At 40.4% G+C, this 17,910-nt stretch overlaps 1 protein-coding gene across 4 annotated transcripts in view; it reads right to left on the bottom strand.

Moving 5' to 3' along the window:
• Positions 1 to 17,910, bottom strand: part of TNIK (TRAF2 and NCK interacting kinase) — a 414,490-nt gene that overhangs the window by 151,910 nt on the left and 244,670 nt on the right. For all 4 annotated transcript variants that reach the window (XM_082840052.1, XM_082840053.1, XM_082840055.1 and 1 more), the window contains 2 exons: positions 16,777 to 16,833; positions 19 to 144 (listed from right to left, as the gene is read on the bottom strand). In XM_082840052.1, the coding sequence (XP_082696178.1) occupies positions 19 to 144; positions 16,777 to 16,833 (183 nt within the window). The remainder of the gene's footprint in view (positions 1 to 18; positions 145 to 16,776; positions 16,834 to 17,910) is intronic.

The raw sequence follows: 17,910 nt of genomic DNA, 5'->3' as shown, positions 1-17,910 counted from the left end.
TTGGGCAGCACTACATACCCAAAGTTGGTCATCCATGCCTGGTGGGTTCTTTTTGATAAAAGCACCATAGTATGTAGCAATATTCCGGTGATGAGAATATTTCTTCAACATGTTAATTTCTTGTTTGATTTCTTCCTCTTCATCCTATATTAGAACAATAAATATTGTCATGAAAATCCAGTGTCTTTAGTAGGATTCTGTTTTTCATCACCATCTATATCAACTATGCAATAATTTCTTTCTTAAGTTTTTTCTTCTGTGGTAACAAACAAGCATAATTACCATATAACTTGACTTTCTTCCTTGACTACAAAGAAAAAATTTACAAGATAACACATTGGCAGTCCAAGGGGGTCTTCTGTTTGTACAGCAAACCAATATAGCAGGCAACCTGCTAGGGAAAAAAAAAAATTCCTCATCCTTTCACCCGGAAGAGATTAAGGTAGACAAGCTATTAAGATAAAACTCACTCTAGGCCTCTGGGTACTATGTCCATCAAGTACCTATCACTGATCATACCTGGTATAGGGAAGATTAAGAAAAGTGAAAAGAAAAAAAATACAGCCTCTTCGATTTAAAATTTGTTAGGTTCATTTTCTTTGAAGTCTCCTTTTATTGAAGTCCCTGATGGAAGATGATGAAAGTCAGATGGGAAAGGGAGCAGAGGTAAGTTCCCTCCATCTGAGGATGTTCACAAAGCAGGAGTACCCATCTCACCTTCAGGAAAGTACACATGAAAAGAAAGGGGACAGGTGGTAGTGCCACGATCGTGAAAAGAAAGAACCCTCCTACAGAGTAAGTTTCCTAATTCAGATTTCACTCATTCCCAGTTTCAATTTGGAGTCCACTAACTTGGGCCTTTTTAAGAGAACCTGATATCACTGGTGAAGAGTGTGTGTGTCCTCCCATAATTTTTTTTAAGAATATTTATTTATTTATTTGGCTGCGCCGGGCCTTAGTTGCAGCACGCAGGATCTAGTTCCCTGATTAGGGATTGAACCCAGGTGCCCTGCACTGGGAGTGTGGAGTCTTAACCACTGGACCACCAGGGAAGTCCCTCATAATTTTACTTTGAGATGTACACATCAATTGGACTTTTACATAGTATTTTATTCTTGAGGTTGGTGGAAAAAGTTTCTAGCCCAGGAAAACTGTTTTAGATGCAGCAGTAAGAATCTCTGCGTGTAAGATGTTACACGGCCATTACCTGAAAGACCATTCATGGCGTGTCCCTGTCTGTACCCTCACCTCCTCTAGCTACTTGGTCTCTACGTTGCTGGGCCCTTCTGTGGGCTCCCATGAGTGTCTTCATTCCCCTTCCTCTTCTTCACGTAATTTCTACTGATCCTTCCTGACTGAGTTTAATGGACACTCTTGAGGGATGTTTTCCCTAATTCTCTCGGGTAATGTCAAGTCTCCCCACTATATCCTGTCCACCCCCAAACCTGCACACATATCTGTTGGTACTAGAACAGAGGTATGGGTCATACTGTGTCATAATTGCCCTTTTACTTGACTCCCTTCTCCATGGCTTGTAAGCTCTCTTCTGCCTTCAGATCTCAGTTCCAGGATCCCTTCCCCAGCAAAGTTCTCTGATCTGCCTGCCTGTGGTTCTAGCCCCAGGGATCTTCACGTGTCTCTTCCTCTGCAGCACCTACCAGAACGGCAATCCACGCTTATCTATCTAAACATTTGATTGAAGCCTCTCTTCCCTGTCAATCCATAAAAACTATCAACACAGGGATCCTGCCTGCTTTTGCTCTTTATAAATAACATCCTAGCATCAAGCAAACTGCCTGTGAATAAATATGAATAAAAGAATGAATACCTAATAAAGTTCCAACCACTTACAGCAGCATTCCTTACAGCTTGAAAGGAACTGGTAAAAATAAGAGGAGGAGAGTGGTGAGACGCTGACATTTACTGACCACCCAAAAATAAGTTTTAGTAAAAAGCAATGGAGGTTTGCAAACCTAGGAGAACGCAGTATGTTACATATGACGTGGCTTAACTAAGTCAAAGACTAGGTAGTCTCAAAATAGAATGTATGCTTGGGAGGCTGAGCTAAGAAGAAGCACGTGGCCTTAACAAAGGAGGGGAGGAGAGGAGTGAGGGGCTGGGATGGGGGCAGGGGATGGCACATGCTGACCAAAGAAATCTTCCCTGCGGCTACCAGAAACTGCCTAGGCCTTCACTGCAAGCCTAAGGAGAGACTGACCTTCACAGCCCTTCAACTTGTTGCAGGGTCCTGCAGCAGGCCTCCAAAATGTCTGACGATTGTGCATGTTAGCTATTTTAAACCCACCATGCGGGGCCTGATAATCGTGGATGAATATAGGATGTGAGCAGATGTACTTTAGGGAAGCCTAGATAAAAGGGGAGAAAACAAACCTGAGGGTTTCTGGGGCAGTCTGGCATCTGCTTTCGATTAAAGAGGCAAGCACATGAGACAGTAAAACACCCGTCATTTTCCAGCGGCCGCCGGACAGACTCAGCTTGGGTCATTCTTAGTGAGAAGCGGGGCTGGTTCTACAAGTATTTGCTGCCTGCCTCAGGTTCCCAACGGGATGGTGGCTGATGCCAGAGAAAGAGAGGAGGAAAAAGTGCCTAAAAAAGCTCACCATATCATTAAGGAAACAAGAACTTACGAAACAGTTAAATAACAGTGTGATTCAGTATATAATTAAATCCAAAACAAACAGTACTGGAGACCAGAATGAAGTCAGCATGTTCTCCATGGCTTTGCAAAGGTAAACTGAGGCAACGTGGTAATGAAGAAAGCATATGCTTTAAGTCAGGAAAATGAGGGGTGGCAGGTGGGGTGCACGTTCAGCTTGAGCTCCACTCCTTTCTGGCCGCATGATCTCAGGAAAGCAGCCTACCTTTTGGAGCCTAATTTTTCTCATCTATAAGGAGATACAGATTTTATAATAGTATCAATATTATTCTATGTCCCAATCTTCTGTGAAAATTAAATGAAGTATGTGAAAGTTATAAAATATAATACAAAATAAACATTATTATTAATCTTCTCAACCAATAAATAAATAACAAAGGTAGGAGAGGGCAGGAATGTAAGTAACTTGAGTTTTAGGTTTAAATTGTTTAAATTCCAAACACAGTTATGGAACCACTGTGGATCATGGTTACGTAGCTCTAAAATATAACCTTGATCTTGATCTTATATGGCCTTGTAAGTGAGCGTGAAATTTATCAGGCCTTCAGGGCTACTGTTCATCCAGATTTCAAGACTAGTGCAAGGATGGCCTTAAGTTACTCAGTGAAACTGAAAGGGAGGCACTTATTATGACCATGAGAACACATTTAACCCCTTCATAAGCAGTCCAACCTCTTACAATACGGCTCATTGAAGGAGATGGGTTACGATGCTTTCAAAAGGACAAAACAACAACTAAGGCTAGAATTAGATTACAAAGTTATAAGAAGCTTATCTTCTGCTTTGTAAATGGATTATTCTTATGTCTTGAGAATTGAGCACGGGGATCAAGCTCACTGGGAAACTAATGACCACTGGGTCATAGTGAAAAACAAAGTAATGGTACCAAATTGTCACAAATGTTAAAGGGGAGTGATTTTAATAAGCTAAGTCCAATACTCTAGGAAGAAGCATGATCTCAATCAGAAGACTTCAAAATCTTGTCCAAGCTGACTTAGTATGTCAAGTCAGGCACGGCCATTTAAACTCTCCGAATGCCAGTTATTTTCACCTGTAAATGGGAAAAAGGATACCTATCAATGTCACCTCCTAAGGCTTAGAAACGATTAAGTGCTTATGTAAGCACAGCTTTATTATCAACAGAAAGAAGACTGTCTTTTCTCAAGATGACGAGAATCTATTTATTGCTTACTATTTGTGGTAGACTAAAAGGAAAAACGGCCCGATATGTGGCAGCCTCCCACCTGAAGAGGTGGAGTTCATTTCCTCTGCTTGTCTCTGGGCTTGGCCATGTGATCTGCTTTGGCCAACGGGACGTTAGGAAATGCGACGCAGCAGAGACTTGAAAAGTATTTACGTGTAGGGATGGACTTCTCTTACTGCTTGCAGAGAACACTTTTATGTGAAAAACGAGAACCAGCCTCCTGGAAGATGATAAAACAGGTGAAGAGACAGTGCTTTTCAAATGCAAGGAAACGGATGATCCCAGACAATGCTTTCAAGCCACCGGCTGCCTCTGATGACTATATGATGATCACAACCGTGGTCATAAAATATAGCCAAACCAACCTTACGTAACGTTTTGTCCCAGAGTTTGTACGTGTATCATCTCATTTAATATTCAAAACAGCTCTATGAAGTACATGTTTTTAACGATCCCATTGAACAAATAAGGAAGATGAGTTTCAGAGAGTTTATTCCTATTTTAAATGTTACAGCTAAGATCCAAAGCAAGATTCGTCTGACTTCAAAGCCAGTCCTCTTAATTCTAAACTGAAAACTCCTAGACAGAAGAAAGGCAATTACCTACAGTGATAAAACCAAAGCTTCTAAATCATGAAAGAAGAGTTTAGGAGCACCTTAAGCCAGGGCTGAAGAGAAACCTGTCTTTGGTCCTCCAATTAAAGGAGCTTGTTAGCACACACTAATATTTGCTTATGAATGATTCCAGGGGATAAAGGAGGGATTTTAAGTTGCATATTTATTACACAGGGGAATATACTTTAAGCACCTACAATATAGTAGGATTCAAACACGGCATTAACGAGACACTTCATATTAGTGTGCTCTATAACGAAGGGTTTTGCCCAACGTTCAGCTCTCAACCCATGGAAGAGGAAAAAACCTGTGTAATTCTTACAACAGTCCAAGGGACTGGTCAGTTTGAACTCTCAAGGAAGTATGAGGTGTAGAGACTCATAAATGCGACTACACCCTGAGGTTCGGACACTGGCTAGAACCACTTCTGTTCCTGCTCACCTGTCCTGCTCTCCACAGTGGTTGCTGGCATTAGGCAGGTTTTTGTGTTAACATGTCTACCATTTTCACCTTCGTCGCTGACTGAATGTGATAAAAAATTGAAGACGAGTTATTGTTAAAGAATCATAGACGATTAGAATTTGTAGGGATTACTAACATCTTCTAAAATGTGATTAAAAAAAGAAACTTAATAATTTGTAGCACTAAAATCCCTTTCTCCAACAGAAATTTTATTCAGGACGCCAATATACAGCCTCAATAAAAACTAGACTTTTAAAATCAGTAAACATTTATTTTTATAAATTAAACTATCATATGTAGTACACACAGCTATATTTAAAATGGATAACCAACAAGGACCTACTGTAGGGCACAGGGAACTCTACTCAATATTATGTAACAACCTAAATGGGAAAAGAATTTGAAAAAAGAATAGACACTTGTATATTTATAACTGTATCATTTTGCTGTACACTCAAAACTAATACAACATTGTTTATCAACTATACTCCAATATAGAATAAATAGTTTAAAAAAAAGAAACAGGGCTGCCCTGGTGGCGCAGTGGTTGGGAGTCCACCCGCCGATGCAAGGGATGCGGGTTCGCGACCGGGTCTGGGAAGATCCCACATGCCGCGGAGCGGCTGGGCCCGTGAGCCATGGCCGCTGAGCCTGTGTGTCCGGAGCCCGTGCTCCGCAACGGGAGAGGCCACAACAGTGAGAGGCCCGCGTACCGCAAAAAAAATAAAGAAACAAAGGATGACTAAACTCTTAAAAAAATTAAACTATGTAATATTTCGATATAAAGTTAATCAATGACAACAAAGGGGCTATTTTAGTGAAGACAAATTTAGAATTTTTGAAAGAAAAAGTCATATATCAGCTTCAATATCTTATGAATTTTCTGTTTTGGTTTGGTTCCAAAGGATAGAGGAAATCTACATTTCCTCAGATAGGTAATTGTAAGTGGTAACAATTACTCTTAAAAAGCATGCCTTAAAATTTCAGTGGAAAATTCATACTGAATGACATTCTGCACATGAATGGAGTAACCCAGATTACAAATTGAAAAGTTGCTGTTTTCTTTTATTTTTAATTAATTTATTTATTTTTTCACATCTTTATTGGAGTATAATTGCTTTACAATGGTGTGTTAGTTTCTGCTTTACAACAAAATGAATCAGTTATATATATACATATGTTCCCATATCTCTTGCATCTCCCTCCCTCCCACCCACCCGATCACAAAGCACCGAGCTGATCTCCCTGTGCTATGCGGCTGCTTCCCACTAGCTATCTACCTTACGTTTGGTAGTGTATATATGTCCATGCCTCTCTCTCACTTTGTCACAGCTTTAATTTATTTTATTGAAGTACGGTTGACTGTAATGTTGTGTTAATTTCTGCTGTACAGCAAAGTGATTCAGTTATACATATATGTACATATTCTTTTCATATTCTTTTCAATTATGGTTTATCACTGGATATTGAATAGAGTTCCCTGTGCTATACAGTAGGACCTTGTTGTTTATCCTTCCTATATATAATAGTTTGCATCTGCTAATCCCAAACTCCCAGTCCATCCCTCCCCCACCCTCACTCCCCCTTGAGAAGTTGCAATTTTCTAGTGTGTTCAAAGTTGATATATAACATTGAGTTTGAGGGTTTTTTAAAAAAATCAGTTTATTAAATATTAAAATATATGAAACATTAAATGAGACTTAAGCATGTATGGATCCTCTAAAATTATCTCAAGGTGGGTAAGCACCTGCAAACTATATATTTACAGATCTAAGGAAACAGGTCTAGCATGATTCAACGAGTTGCCCAAGCTCGTATTTCTTCATTGCAGCACTGATAGAACTTGGGTCTTTGCCACAGCATATTGCAAGCAGCACTTGGATTTGTTGTATATGTTAACCCTAAACTAAATGGATTCATTCAATAAATATTTATCTGCTACTCTATCCCAGGCACAATGCTAAGTAATAATAATAATATAATACAGTCGTCCCTCAGTATCCACAAGGGATTGGTTCCAGGATCCTCCATGGATACCAAAATCCACAGATGTTTAAGTCCCTTATGTAAAGTAGCAGAGCACAGTCGGCCTGCCATATCCGCGGGTTACATATCCTCAGATTCAACTAACACTGCGAATACAGAGGGCCGAGTGTAATGCAACAATGGACATAAAACATTCAAGCTCTTCCACAATGAAACTTACTATAGTCTTGTGGGGAACACAAATGGAAACCAAAAAATGATACAGATACATGCAAAATTACTAACTTGAGAGGTATGGGTAGCTGATGTAATTAGGGGCATGAGGGGAGAGAGCTGATAAATCCAAGTGTGAGCTGAATTTTAAAAGCCATGCGGGAGGTTACCCAGTTAGGGGAAAGAAAAAGTATACTGTGATGTGACTGAGGAGGGACTGGTTTCCTGGCAGAGAAACAGCGATTACCAAGGCCCTGTAGCTGGACAGGGTAGGGCATATTGTCTCCTATGGGAATCGTTGGTGCCATGGAGAGAAAATGAAAAATGTCTACAAGAGATGTCGTAATAGTAACAATGTGCACTAAACACTGTGTTCTACGTATTGCTCTCAAATGCTTTATTTTATTATTTATTTATTTATTTATTTATTTATTTATTTATTTATTTATGGCTGTGTTGGGCCTTCATTGATGCCGGCGGGCTTTTCTCTAGTCGCAGCGAGCGGGGGATACTCTTTGTTGCGGTGCGCGGGCTTCTCATTGCGGTGGCTTCTCTTGTTGCAAAGCTCGGGCTCTAGGCGCGCGGGCTTCCGTAGCTGTGGTGTGCAGGCTTAGTAGCTGTGCCTTGAGGGCTCTAGAGGCGCAGGCTCAGTAACTGTGGAGTACAGGCTTAGTTGCTCCGCAGCATGTGGGATCTTCCCGGACCAGGGGTGGAACCCAAGTCCCCTGCATTGGCAGGAGAATTCTGAACCACTGCGCCACCAGGGAAGTTCCTCAAATGCTTTATAAATAACTATATTTCCTTCTCACACTAAACATATGAGAGAAGTAATATTATCCATATTTATACATGTGGAATAAGGGGAGGTTAAGCAACATGCCCGGGGTAAGAGAAACAGGAAGTGTTAAAAGTAGGGTAAACCCAGATGAGTGACAGTTTGCAGTGCTCTTCTTTACCACTAGGCTAACCTGCTCTCTCTTTAGTAGGAAGTAGTATCCCTTAGAGAAGCAGACAACACGAGGGTGACATGCATCCTTCCACACCCAAGCCTGCATTGATGTATGACTCCCAAGAGGACTATGAATTTTAAAAATAGGTTTTAACCCTAGGAATGTTGTCATTCATTTAAAATCTATGATAAATGAGATAGCTTTTGCAGCAACATGGACCGACCTAGAGATTATCATACTAAGTGAAGTCAGAAAGAGAAAGACAAATATTGCTTATATGTGGAATCTAAAATATGATACAAATGAACCTATCTAAGAAACAGAGACAATCACAGACATAGAGAACAGACCTGTGGTTGCTAGGGTTGGGGGGCATGGGGGAGGGTTGGGAGTGTGGGGAGTCTGGAATTAGCAGATGCAAACTATTATATAGAGGATGGATAAACAACAAGGTCCTACTTGTCCTACTTGCACAAGGAACTGTATTCAATATCCTGTGATAAACCAAAATGGAAAAGAACATGAAAAAATATATAATATGTGTATATATATATATATATATATATAAAACTGAATCACTTTCCAGAACAACAGAAATTAACACAATATGTTAAATCAACTGTACTTCAGTAAAATAAAAATAAATAAATAAATGAGATGGCTTACATCCTCAAGAATCCTCCACCTACAATTCAGGTAACAGCCCACAGGAATCGGAATGGGTCTTCTTTTCTGACGGTATTAACAGTGTAAATGATAATGTCTTCCCTTTTTTCTTTGGTTACCGGAAAAAAATAACTATCAAATTCCCTGTGCCTTGTAATTTGGATCTGTTTTTTCTTCATCTGGCTTTCTAGTCTTTATATTTTCTCTGGTCTCTTGTTTTTACAAATATAGTATCATTTTGTATAGCATCTACTATGTGCCAGGTCCTAGGTCAGCAGGCTCTGCAGGAGGTACCAAGATGGATAATGCACAGTTCCTGTTCTGGGCTCATTACAGTCAGCAGGCTTTAAATGAGAAAGAGAGGACTCTTCATAAAAGGAAAACTAAAGGTGAGCTTCCCGTCATTCAGAAAGCCAATGTGTTGATGAGGAGGTCAAGCTGCAAAAGAACTCAACAAGAGGGAACCAAGTAAAGTCAAAAGAGGGACCTAAATGTGAGATGGGAAAGATGTGCTGGCAGGCAAAGGAGAGCATGGATCTACGAAAGGAGACCCCCACTGTCCACGATTGAGGAACTTGATAACAAATCTGGATTTGAATGGCCTGCTTAATGATTCCAGGCACCCCAACCTCTGTGGGCCAATCTCCTTACCTTCATGCATCTCAATTCCACTAGGGGGATAAAAGAACAAATTGTAGTTTTGATCAAATACTTTGAGGTACACAAATGAAAGGCACTACTAAAAACAAACCATCACAATGGAAAAACACTTCTAACAACTAGTGCACCTAAGTGCTCACCTTCATTAGTGTGGGGTATAGACAGGAGTCTCCAGGTCCACTTTTTGCTCTTAAGCAATTTCTGGAGCATGCATGCATACACATACTACAAGGCCACCCATTCATCACGCATGCACATGTGCAGAGACCCAGATACGCATAAGCCACCAAAAGGGGTGTCATCAGTATGTAAGGAGAAATGCTGAAGTGTGCATGGAGTAAGCAGCTCAGCTTGTCCATTTTTAGAACTTAGAAGCTTTCCAAGTTCTACGTGCTGTACAACACACAGAATTGAGACACTGGAAATAGCCCCAAAGGTGGAGGGTATTATGGAGACAAAAAAAAAATCTGTTTATCTTTTCTCTGTTAAAAGTTTTCAGGGCTTCCCTGGTGGTGCAGTGGTTGAGAGTCCGCCTGCTGATGCAGGGGACGCGGGTTCGTGCCCTGGTCCAGGAAGATCCCACATGCCGCGGAGTGGCTGGGCCGATGAGCCATGGCCGCTGAGCCTGCACGTCCGGAGCCTGTGCTCCACAACGGGAGAGGCCACAACGGTGAGAGGCCAGCGTATCGCAAAAAAAAAAAAAAAAAAAAAAAAAAGTTCTCATCATGTGCTTTATCTGACCGGTCCTTCTGCTAACTTTATCTACTTGAAAAGTCCCAAAGAGGTGTCTAGAAGGGTCTCTGCAGCGGAAGAGCCTGGGGTGGGGATTCCCAGGCTTTGCTGAGAGTCAAGCTTCCACAGCTGGGAACGCCCCGCTCGGGCCCTACCAACCTCACCAATATCTACCCATCCTCTGATCTCATGTAGTTGTTACTTAATCAGGAAACGAACGTACTGGCCACCTAGATAGGTCAGTTTCCTTCTTAAATTCTCCCTTAATACTCTCTGTACAGTCCTTGAAAGTTAATCAGAACTGTCAAATAACTGTTCAACTCTTTGTTAAATGTCTTTCACTGACACTGGAATGTAAGATTCCAGAAGATAGCGCCTGTGTCTGTCTTATTCACCGCTATCACCCCAGAGCATAGCACATTCATTCATTCTTAAGTGAATGAATAAATGAATTATTGTGATTTCAGTCTTCAGCTTCTGGAATCCAGCCCCACTTTCTCTCCTGGATCTTGCTCTACACTAAGCCATTTTGACAGTTACCTGTTGTTCAGGGTAAGACTAATAACATCGTAACTGAGGTAATGAAGACAGGGCTGAGTCAAACTATTTACATATATTGACGATGAACTAACACACATATGGCATGTACGGCATGTGGTTCATAGCACAGGCTACCATCCCCAGCTACAGAAGTCCAATGCACATTGTAACATCCTCTCCTCATTCCTATTGCCTGCCCCATGCAGGCATTCACTGTCTCTTACCAGGACTAATATTTAGTGAGGAACTGTTATGTACCAAGCACTAGACATTATATAATTTTAGTCTCAAAAAAGTTTGCAATGTTTGTATTCCCATCTAACAGATAAGAAAAATGAGATTCAGAAAACTTAAAAAATTTGCCCAAGGGCAGTAAGGAGAGGACTGGGTGTGAACCCAGCTCTATCTGAATCTGATGGCCATGCTCTCGTGATGCCCCCCAACTCCCAACTCCCGTCTCTCATTCTTATAACAGGGCCGTGGGGAAGGTGGGCACACCCTGACTGGCTGGATTCGAATTCCAACTCTGCCATTTACCGTCTGTGGCGCTTGGGCAAGTTATTCAGGATTTTTTGCTTTCAATTAATTCCTCATTTGTAAAATGGATATTATTAGCACTGCTCCTCTAATGGGAATTGTTTCAAGGGTTAAATGAGTTCGTGTATATTGTATTAAGTACTAAGAACAATGCTTGGCACATTAAGCAATCAATGATAGCCATCTTTATTTTTGACTCTGACTGTCGTTGTTGCTGTTATTACTGTTACTAATATTACCTTCTATGCTACCAATCATTCCACTGAATTGCCCTCCCTTTGGGAAGGAGGCATCAAATGTGCATGGAGCAGCATGTCCCCTGATTTCTCCCAGTAACCGAAGATGAAAAGATTTTTTTTTCCTTTGGTCCAATTTCAGCAAACATTCCATGAGCCCGTTAACTCTGGGCAAAGCACTCTACCAGAAACTACTGGGAGAAGGCTGCTTCCTTACTCGTCAAAGAGGGATGGAGACTGGCTCAAAGCTTCACCTACAGGAATTCAGTAAGTGAGACAGAAATAGAAACTCAATCAAGCAGGGCTTAAGATGGATCCTTCTAGTAGGCAAATCCCATCCTGTTACTTTGCTATTTAACTTCTGGCTTCCACACTGGCTCTAGCAGTGGTGTGAGGACGGGGCCAGGACTGACAGCCTCCCGCCCCTTGTAAAAAACAACCCGCCTTGTGTCTTTTCTATCTAATGGGTTTTTGCTTAAGACTCTTTGCTCTCAGGGTTCTACTGGGAAAATTAAAAAGTTTGAAAACCTTATAATATCCTTGCCACAGCATTCAATTCGCTCATGACCTGACCCTAACTTGTCCAGATTCCCCTTGTATCACTCTCTCCTCAGCACATTTTTTATACTAAAACTAAACTATGTGATAGTTTCCAGAACATGTTCCACCTCTCTCAGCCTCCATGCCTTGGCACAGATGGTTTTCTTGGCCAGGAACGTTCTCATCTGATTTTCCTCCTGGGCTTAATTACTACCCCTCACTGTCACATCAAACTTTATATGTAACATTATTTATGACTTGTACAACTTTATTATAAAATGGATTAGCTTTACTTACAAATATTTAGAGCAAGGTTGTATTATTGTCAGCTCCCCTTCAGGCAAAGAACCACTTTGTCACTTTTGAATTTCAAGTGTCTGTCATAAAGTAGGTGTTTAGTAAATGTTTATCAAATAAATATTAAATTAAACACTAAATCTCCTTCTATGTTAAATGAAGACCTATGGCAGTGTGAGAAACAGAGTGGACTTAAAGAGTAGAGTTAAAATACTCAGGTCGAAATATTCACTCCACCATTTACATGTTACATTGAGCATACTTAGTATGCCTGGTTTTCTCATCTCTATAATGGAACTAATAATGGAGTCTGGCGGTTGTTAAGGGCATTCAGTGAATCAATATACAGAAAGTATTGTAAAGAGTTCTGGCACATAATAATCACTCCATCAATGTTAGCTACCATTATTACTATTTCAGGCTGAAATATAAAAAATGTAACTACAGAGGCACTTTACTTAAGGACTAAGTCTGTTTTAAATACATCTACTAAAATGATTTGATCTTACAGTAATACACTGAATTCTCTTGTTTTTCCCTGCCCAGCATCTATCCTACCCTTTCCTTTAACAGTTCTTAGTTTTTTATTTGAGGAATCCTTTCCAACTCTCTGTCCCTGTGGTAGGTTCCAGGGCCAGGCACCCAACCCAGATGTGGCTGGAGAGAAACAGGGTTTGGTTGTCGGATAGTGAGGTGACCCAAGCTGGGCCACTGATGTCCACACTGGCACTCTTGCTGGGACTAAGGGTAATGAAGTCATTAGAACATGAGCCTGGAGCCGCTGGTAGAAAGAAAGCAGAGCCCAGAGATGGAGAGATACAAAATTCCTAATCAGTCATGTGACTTCCTAGATCTTGCTGAGCCTTTTCTTTTTTTTTAAATATACACAAGACAATAAAGTCTGTTTTCAGCTTCATCTAGTCTGAGTGGGGCTTCGGTACTACAACCCAAAGTGTCCTGAGTAATGATCACAACCAGTCACTGTAAAGATGAGAAAGCCTATGACAGTAAGTTATTATCTTATTAAGTCCTACATGGGCTTCAAGGTATCATTGTAAAGGGACTAGTTTACATCAGGAATTTTGGTTCAAATGAAGATGGGTATTATTTGCAGGATCATCAAAGAATCATGGTCTCTTCATACTTGGTAGCCAGAAAGCAGTAAATACGAATCCCTAGAAAAGTGTTCCTCTGACTTTGGTGTGCAGGAAGCTCCTTGAGGAGCTTGGAGAAAAGGCAGGTTCTTCCACCCAGAAATTCTGCAGCAAGCCCAGGAATCTGCCTTTCTGATGAACACCCCAAGGGGTGCAGACAGTCCGTAAATGCTGGCTGTCCACCTTGGGGAACACTACCTGAGAGGGCCCAATTTTGTTTAGATGATTAAAGTACACACATCCAGCTGGGAAGAAATCCCCAGAAAGCGACAAAATGCAGAAATTCTCATAATTATTTCAGAAACTAAAAGAACTTCAAAGACTGAGTCTGAGTTTAAGCCCTAATTCTGAAGCAAATATTAGCAAATTTGGAAGTGTCTCAGCTGTAAAACAGAAGAACATAAGCATTATATCCAGTTTTCTCTATGGTTATTTTCTTCTAAAAAAGGAAACGGTATAGAAAGAAAACAATAATTTAAAAATTGATTTCAAGCTTATAGTTTTATCAAATTCATTACGATAAACTGTAGTAACTTCACAGTAGATCACTGCAAACAATTAACAAAGATGACCTTTGAGAATTCATCTCAGAGCAGCTATAATGAGCACAATTATAATAATTGGTAAGAAGCTTTTGCAGCGTTCCATAATACACAAAAGACAACATGACAAAATGAAATAGATTGTTTTCTGAGGACACCACATGAGTTTCACAAAGGAAATTTTATGTTGACTGTGATGTGTAAGGGGGTGATACAAAAGTCATTTGATGCTGGATCATACACCATGGGAAATAAGAAAACCATTTCCTGATGTGTAGCCATGTTTGCCTTTGTTAGGGGTCAGTGGTTACATAATGGTCAATGATGTGCCTAAATCAAGGAACTATCCAGCCCTTTCAACAGAGGTTCCCCCGAGAGAATTAAGCCTAAATACTATAAAGCGTCCATTGTAAGCAATGGACTGACTCTCCTATGCATTGAAAATGGTGCTAGCTCTGTACCATGCTGGGGAGAATTGAGAAAATAGACTCTAAATCATTTTCTGTAGGTCTCAGTTGCCTTGTGAAACCCAGTTTAGAGAGGCTAACTGACACTGCTTAAACTGAAAATACATACTCTGGGATAAATTGCTGTGTAACTTTTTTGATTCCAAGCAAGGTGGTCTAGAAATAGTAAATGATTCTTTGAACAATTTAAAATCTCACAAACAGAACCAGAAAAAGTGATACTCAATGCTCTCAAGTCATACTTTGTGCATCAATATACAGCTTTGTACACTGAGATTAATGACGTCAATGGAACTCAACTGTAGTCTGCAGACCCACACAACAGAACTTTACAGAATTAATGTCTTGGGCTCCATCCACATCCATTAGTTGTTCAACTGCCAAGTGCATCACGTTATGTGGAGATCCTATTCAATTCAAGGAAAATACAGTAGTATGACTTTAGCAGAATTGCAAAATAAATTCTGATTTGTTTTGTGCTGGGAGCTTTGTAAAAGATTTACACATTTCTAATGGGTTTCTGTGTAAAGACTGATAGTATCTGATCTTGATTTTTGTGTCAGACCCTGCTAATTAACAATACAAGTATCCATCCCCTCTTCATTCCTGACTAATAATAGAACCCAAATTAACTGGACAGGTTGGTAGAATGAAAGACCACATTTCCCAGCTTCCTTGCAGCTAGGTAGCCAATGACTGCAGAAGTAAAGAGAAACGTATGCGAGTAGAAAAAATTTCACTGGAAGGGGCTGTCTTCTGTACCCTCTGCTCCCAGCCCCTCCCCCCACTGCCTTTTTTTTGCCTGCCAAGGAATGTGATCAATGGAAATCCAACAGTTACCTTAAATCAGAGAACTGACCTTAAGTGTGGAAGCCATGTGTCAGAACAATGGAGCAGAAAGATAAAAACACCCACCTACTCTATCACATTGCTGTTACACATCCCTGGACTGTCGCCCCTAGACTCCTTTAACATGAGAGAGCATAACACTTCCATCATACTTAAGCCTCTGTTATTTTGAGTTCTCTCTTGCAAGTGGCAGAACGTAAACCTTATTAATATAATCTACATGTATTTTCTTACTCAAAGGCCAGGTGAATTAATAAACTAATTGGGATGAAATATGTGAACTGGTTTGCAAGCTCTGAAATTTGAATAATGCATTTAGGACAAATAAAAGGAAGGATTACTTTATCTAAGTTCTTCTAAACATATGGGAACAAAATTTTTTCTTGTTAAAAATGCATATAATTTTTAAAATGCATAGAACTTAAAAAGGAATTCAGATAAGTAAGGAAAGGAAGACAGTACAATGTGTGGTATAAATGAAAATTAGTGAGATTAGTATCATGGTTAATAGTGTAGCATATAATGTATACTTATCAAAGGTAGCAAACTGGACCAGAGAAGGTACGGACCGAAGTCTGACCTACGGACATACTGTGTGTTTTTCTTATTTGTATACTGGTCTTGATATCTTTGTGTGACCCATTCATTCTACATCTCTTTACATTAAATAATCCACTTCTGGGCCAAACGGAAGACTTTGGTCTTTCAGCTTTTGCGTACAGCTGACACATCTTAGAAAAATCCCTGGGGACAATCGAAAATCATTAACATGCTTTTGATTTCCAATAAGTCCTTTCAAGTCTGATTTTTGCTCTGTACTCTAGAAAAGGCATTAAATATTTTAAATAGACCTAGCAAAAAGGATTGAAAGCATAAGATTGTATTTAAAATAAAGTCTATTCCTCAGATTGCTTTTGATCATCCAGGCCAGAAATTTTGTTTCAGTGTTGCTCTATAATAATAAGTATTTGTAGTTATTGTGATTATTTGGTCTTTAACATTTTGGGGAGGAAAATATCCATGTTACACATCCTGCTAGGATTTTAGAGTTATCCAAACTCTTGTCTACTCCAGTGTTAGGTGGACTTTGGGGAAAACTGTTAAGACCCACCTCTTCTGTGTAATCTCAGTATTATTCTCTTAATACCTTCAAATCCTTGTTCTGTCTTCACCTGCAAATGTCCTTGGCTGTGTTTATGTAAATTATTGGCACACATGTTCTTCACTCTGACTACATAAGGCAGTGTGTAGGTATCTAATTTAATTAGAGTGATTTACCCATGGTCATCTCGGTCAGCTGCTGAATACTCTTAATGTTTATGTTAAGCACAAGTGGGGAAAGGTCTTGGATGTCTAAAAAAATTCTATTTCCAAAAAGTGATTTTTCTCTATCACTAACTTCTCTATTACAAATATATAAGTTTGAGACGGCAAGCTAATGATACATTACCCCTGTGACATCCATAACCTTGATGGCTGCAAGTTGGCCCGTTTTGACATGACGACCCTGTAAAAAAAATTTAAAAACTAATTCAGTTCTGATGAGTAATATTAGCGTTAGATTGCAACTGTAAAGAACAACTACATAAATCAATGTTACAGAGTGCCAATGGGGAAGACAGACAGACAGACACACAGAAATCTTAAATGCTTTGAAGATCAATCTCTATCTAATGTTTATTTTGTAAAACATCTCCATCACTTTGTCTGTTGGGTTTGTTTTCACAGTGGTTGTCAAGGTAAATCAAAGAGACAATGTCGAATAATCTGGTTTTACCTCCTCTTCAAGGTGCTAGATAAGGGGTTGAGTGAGAGGAGGATTTACATGGAAGGGGAGCTAGATCTGGGTGGAGGAGACATAAGCATCTCCTCGGTTGGAAAGCACTTGGTATGCGCAGAAACTTCAGTTTCCTCGATTAGTAAAATATCTTGTAACAGTCTCAAATGGATATGATTCTGCTTCTCTTCACTTCAGACTATTAATTTATCTGCATCTTAAAAGGGGGCCTAAAACAAAACAGATAGCAATCAGTCCGAATCTGTGATCAAAGAGACAGCACTGAGCCTAAGGAACTCCTTCCCCAGAGGAGGTATCCCTGGTCTTTGCAATCACAGTGAAGCAGCAACCACAAGGAATTGAAAGAGAACAGGGTGTGGTGAGGGGGCAGTCCCAAAGAGGAGCTTTCTCTGCACTTGCTCCTTGAGAAACATAAAGTCTACATCTGACTCTCAGACAGTAGTAAAGATGGTCAATATCCATTACTTTTTTTTTTTTTCGTGGTACGCGGGCCTCTCACTCGTGTGGCCTCTCCCGCTGCGGAGCACAGGCTCCAGACGCGCAGGCTCAGCGGCCATGGCTCACGGGCCCAGCCGCTCCGCGGCATGTGGGATCCTCCCGGACCGGGGCATGAACCCGTGTCCCCTGCATCGGGAGGCGGACTCTCAACCACTGCGCCACCAGGGAAGCCCTATCCATTACTTCTAAATGCATCTTCTATGTGGCTTCTACAATACATTTTACCTACCATTGCTATTATGCAGTATAGTATACCTTCCAAGATCAGCTGGATTCAAATCCCAGCCG

The sequence above is a fragment of the Leucopleurus acutus genome, assembly GCF_964270905.1.
Source record: "Leucopleurus acutus genome assembly, chromosome: 5".
In the NCBI taxonomy this organism is placed as follows: Eukaryota; Metazoa; Chordata; class Mammalia; order Artiodactyla; family Delphinidae; genus Leucopleurus; species Leucopleurus acutus.
The sequence above is the reverse complement of the archived record's forward strand: the minus strand, read 5'-3'. Positions and strand labels throughout refer to the sequence as shown.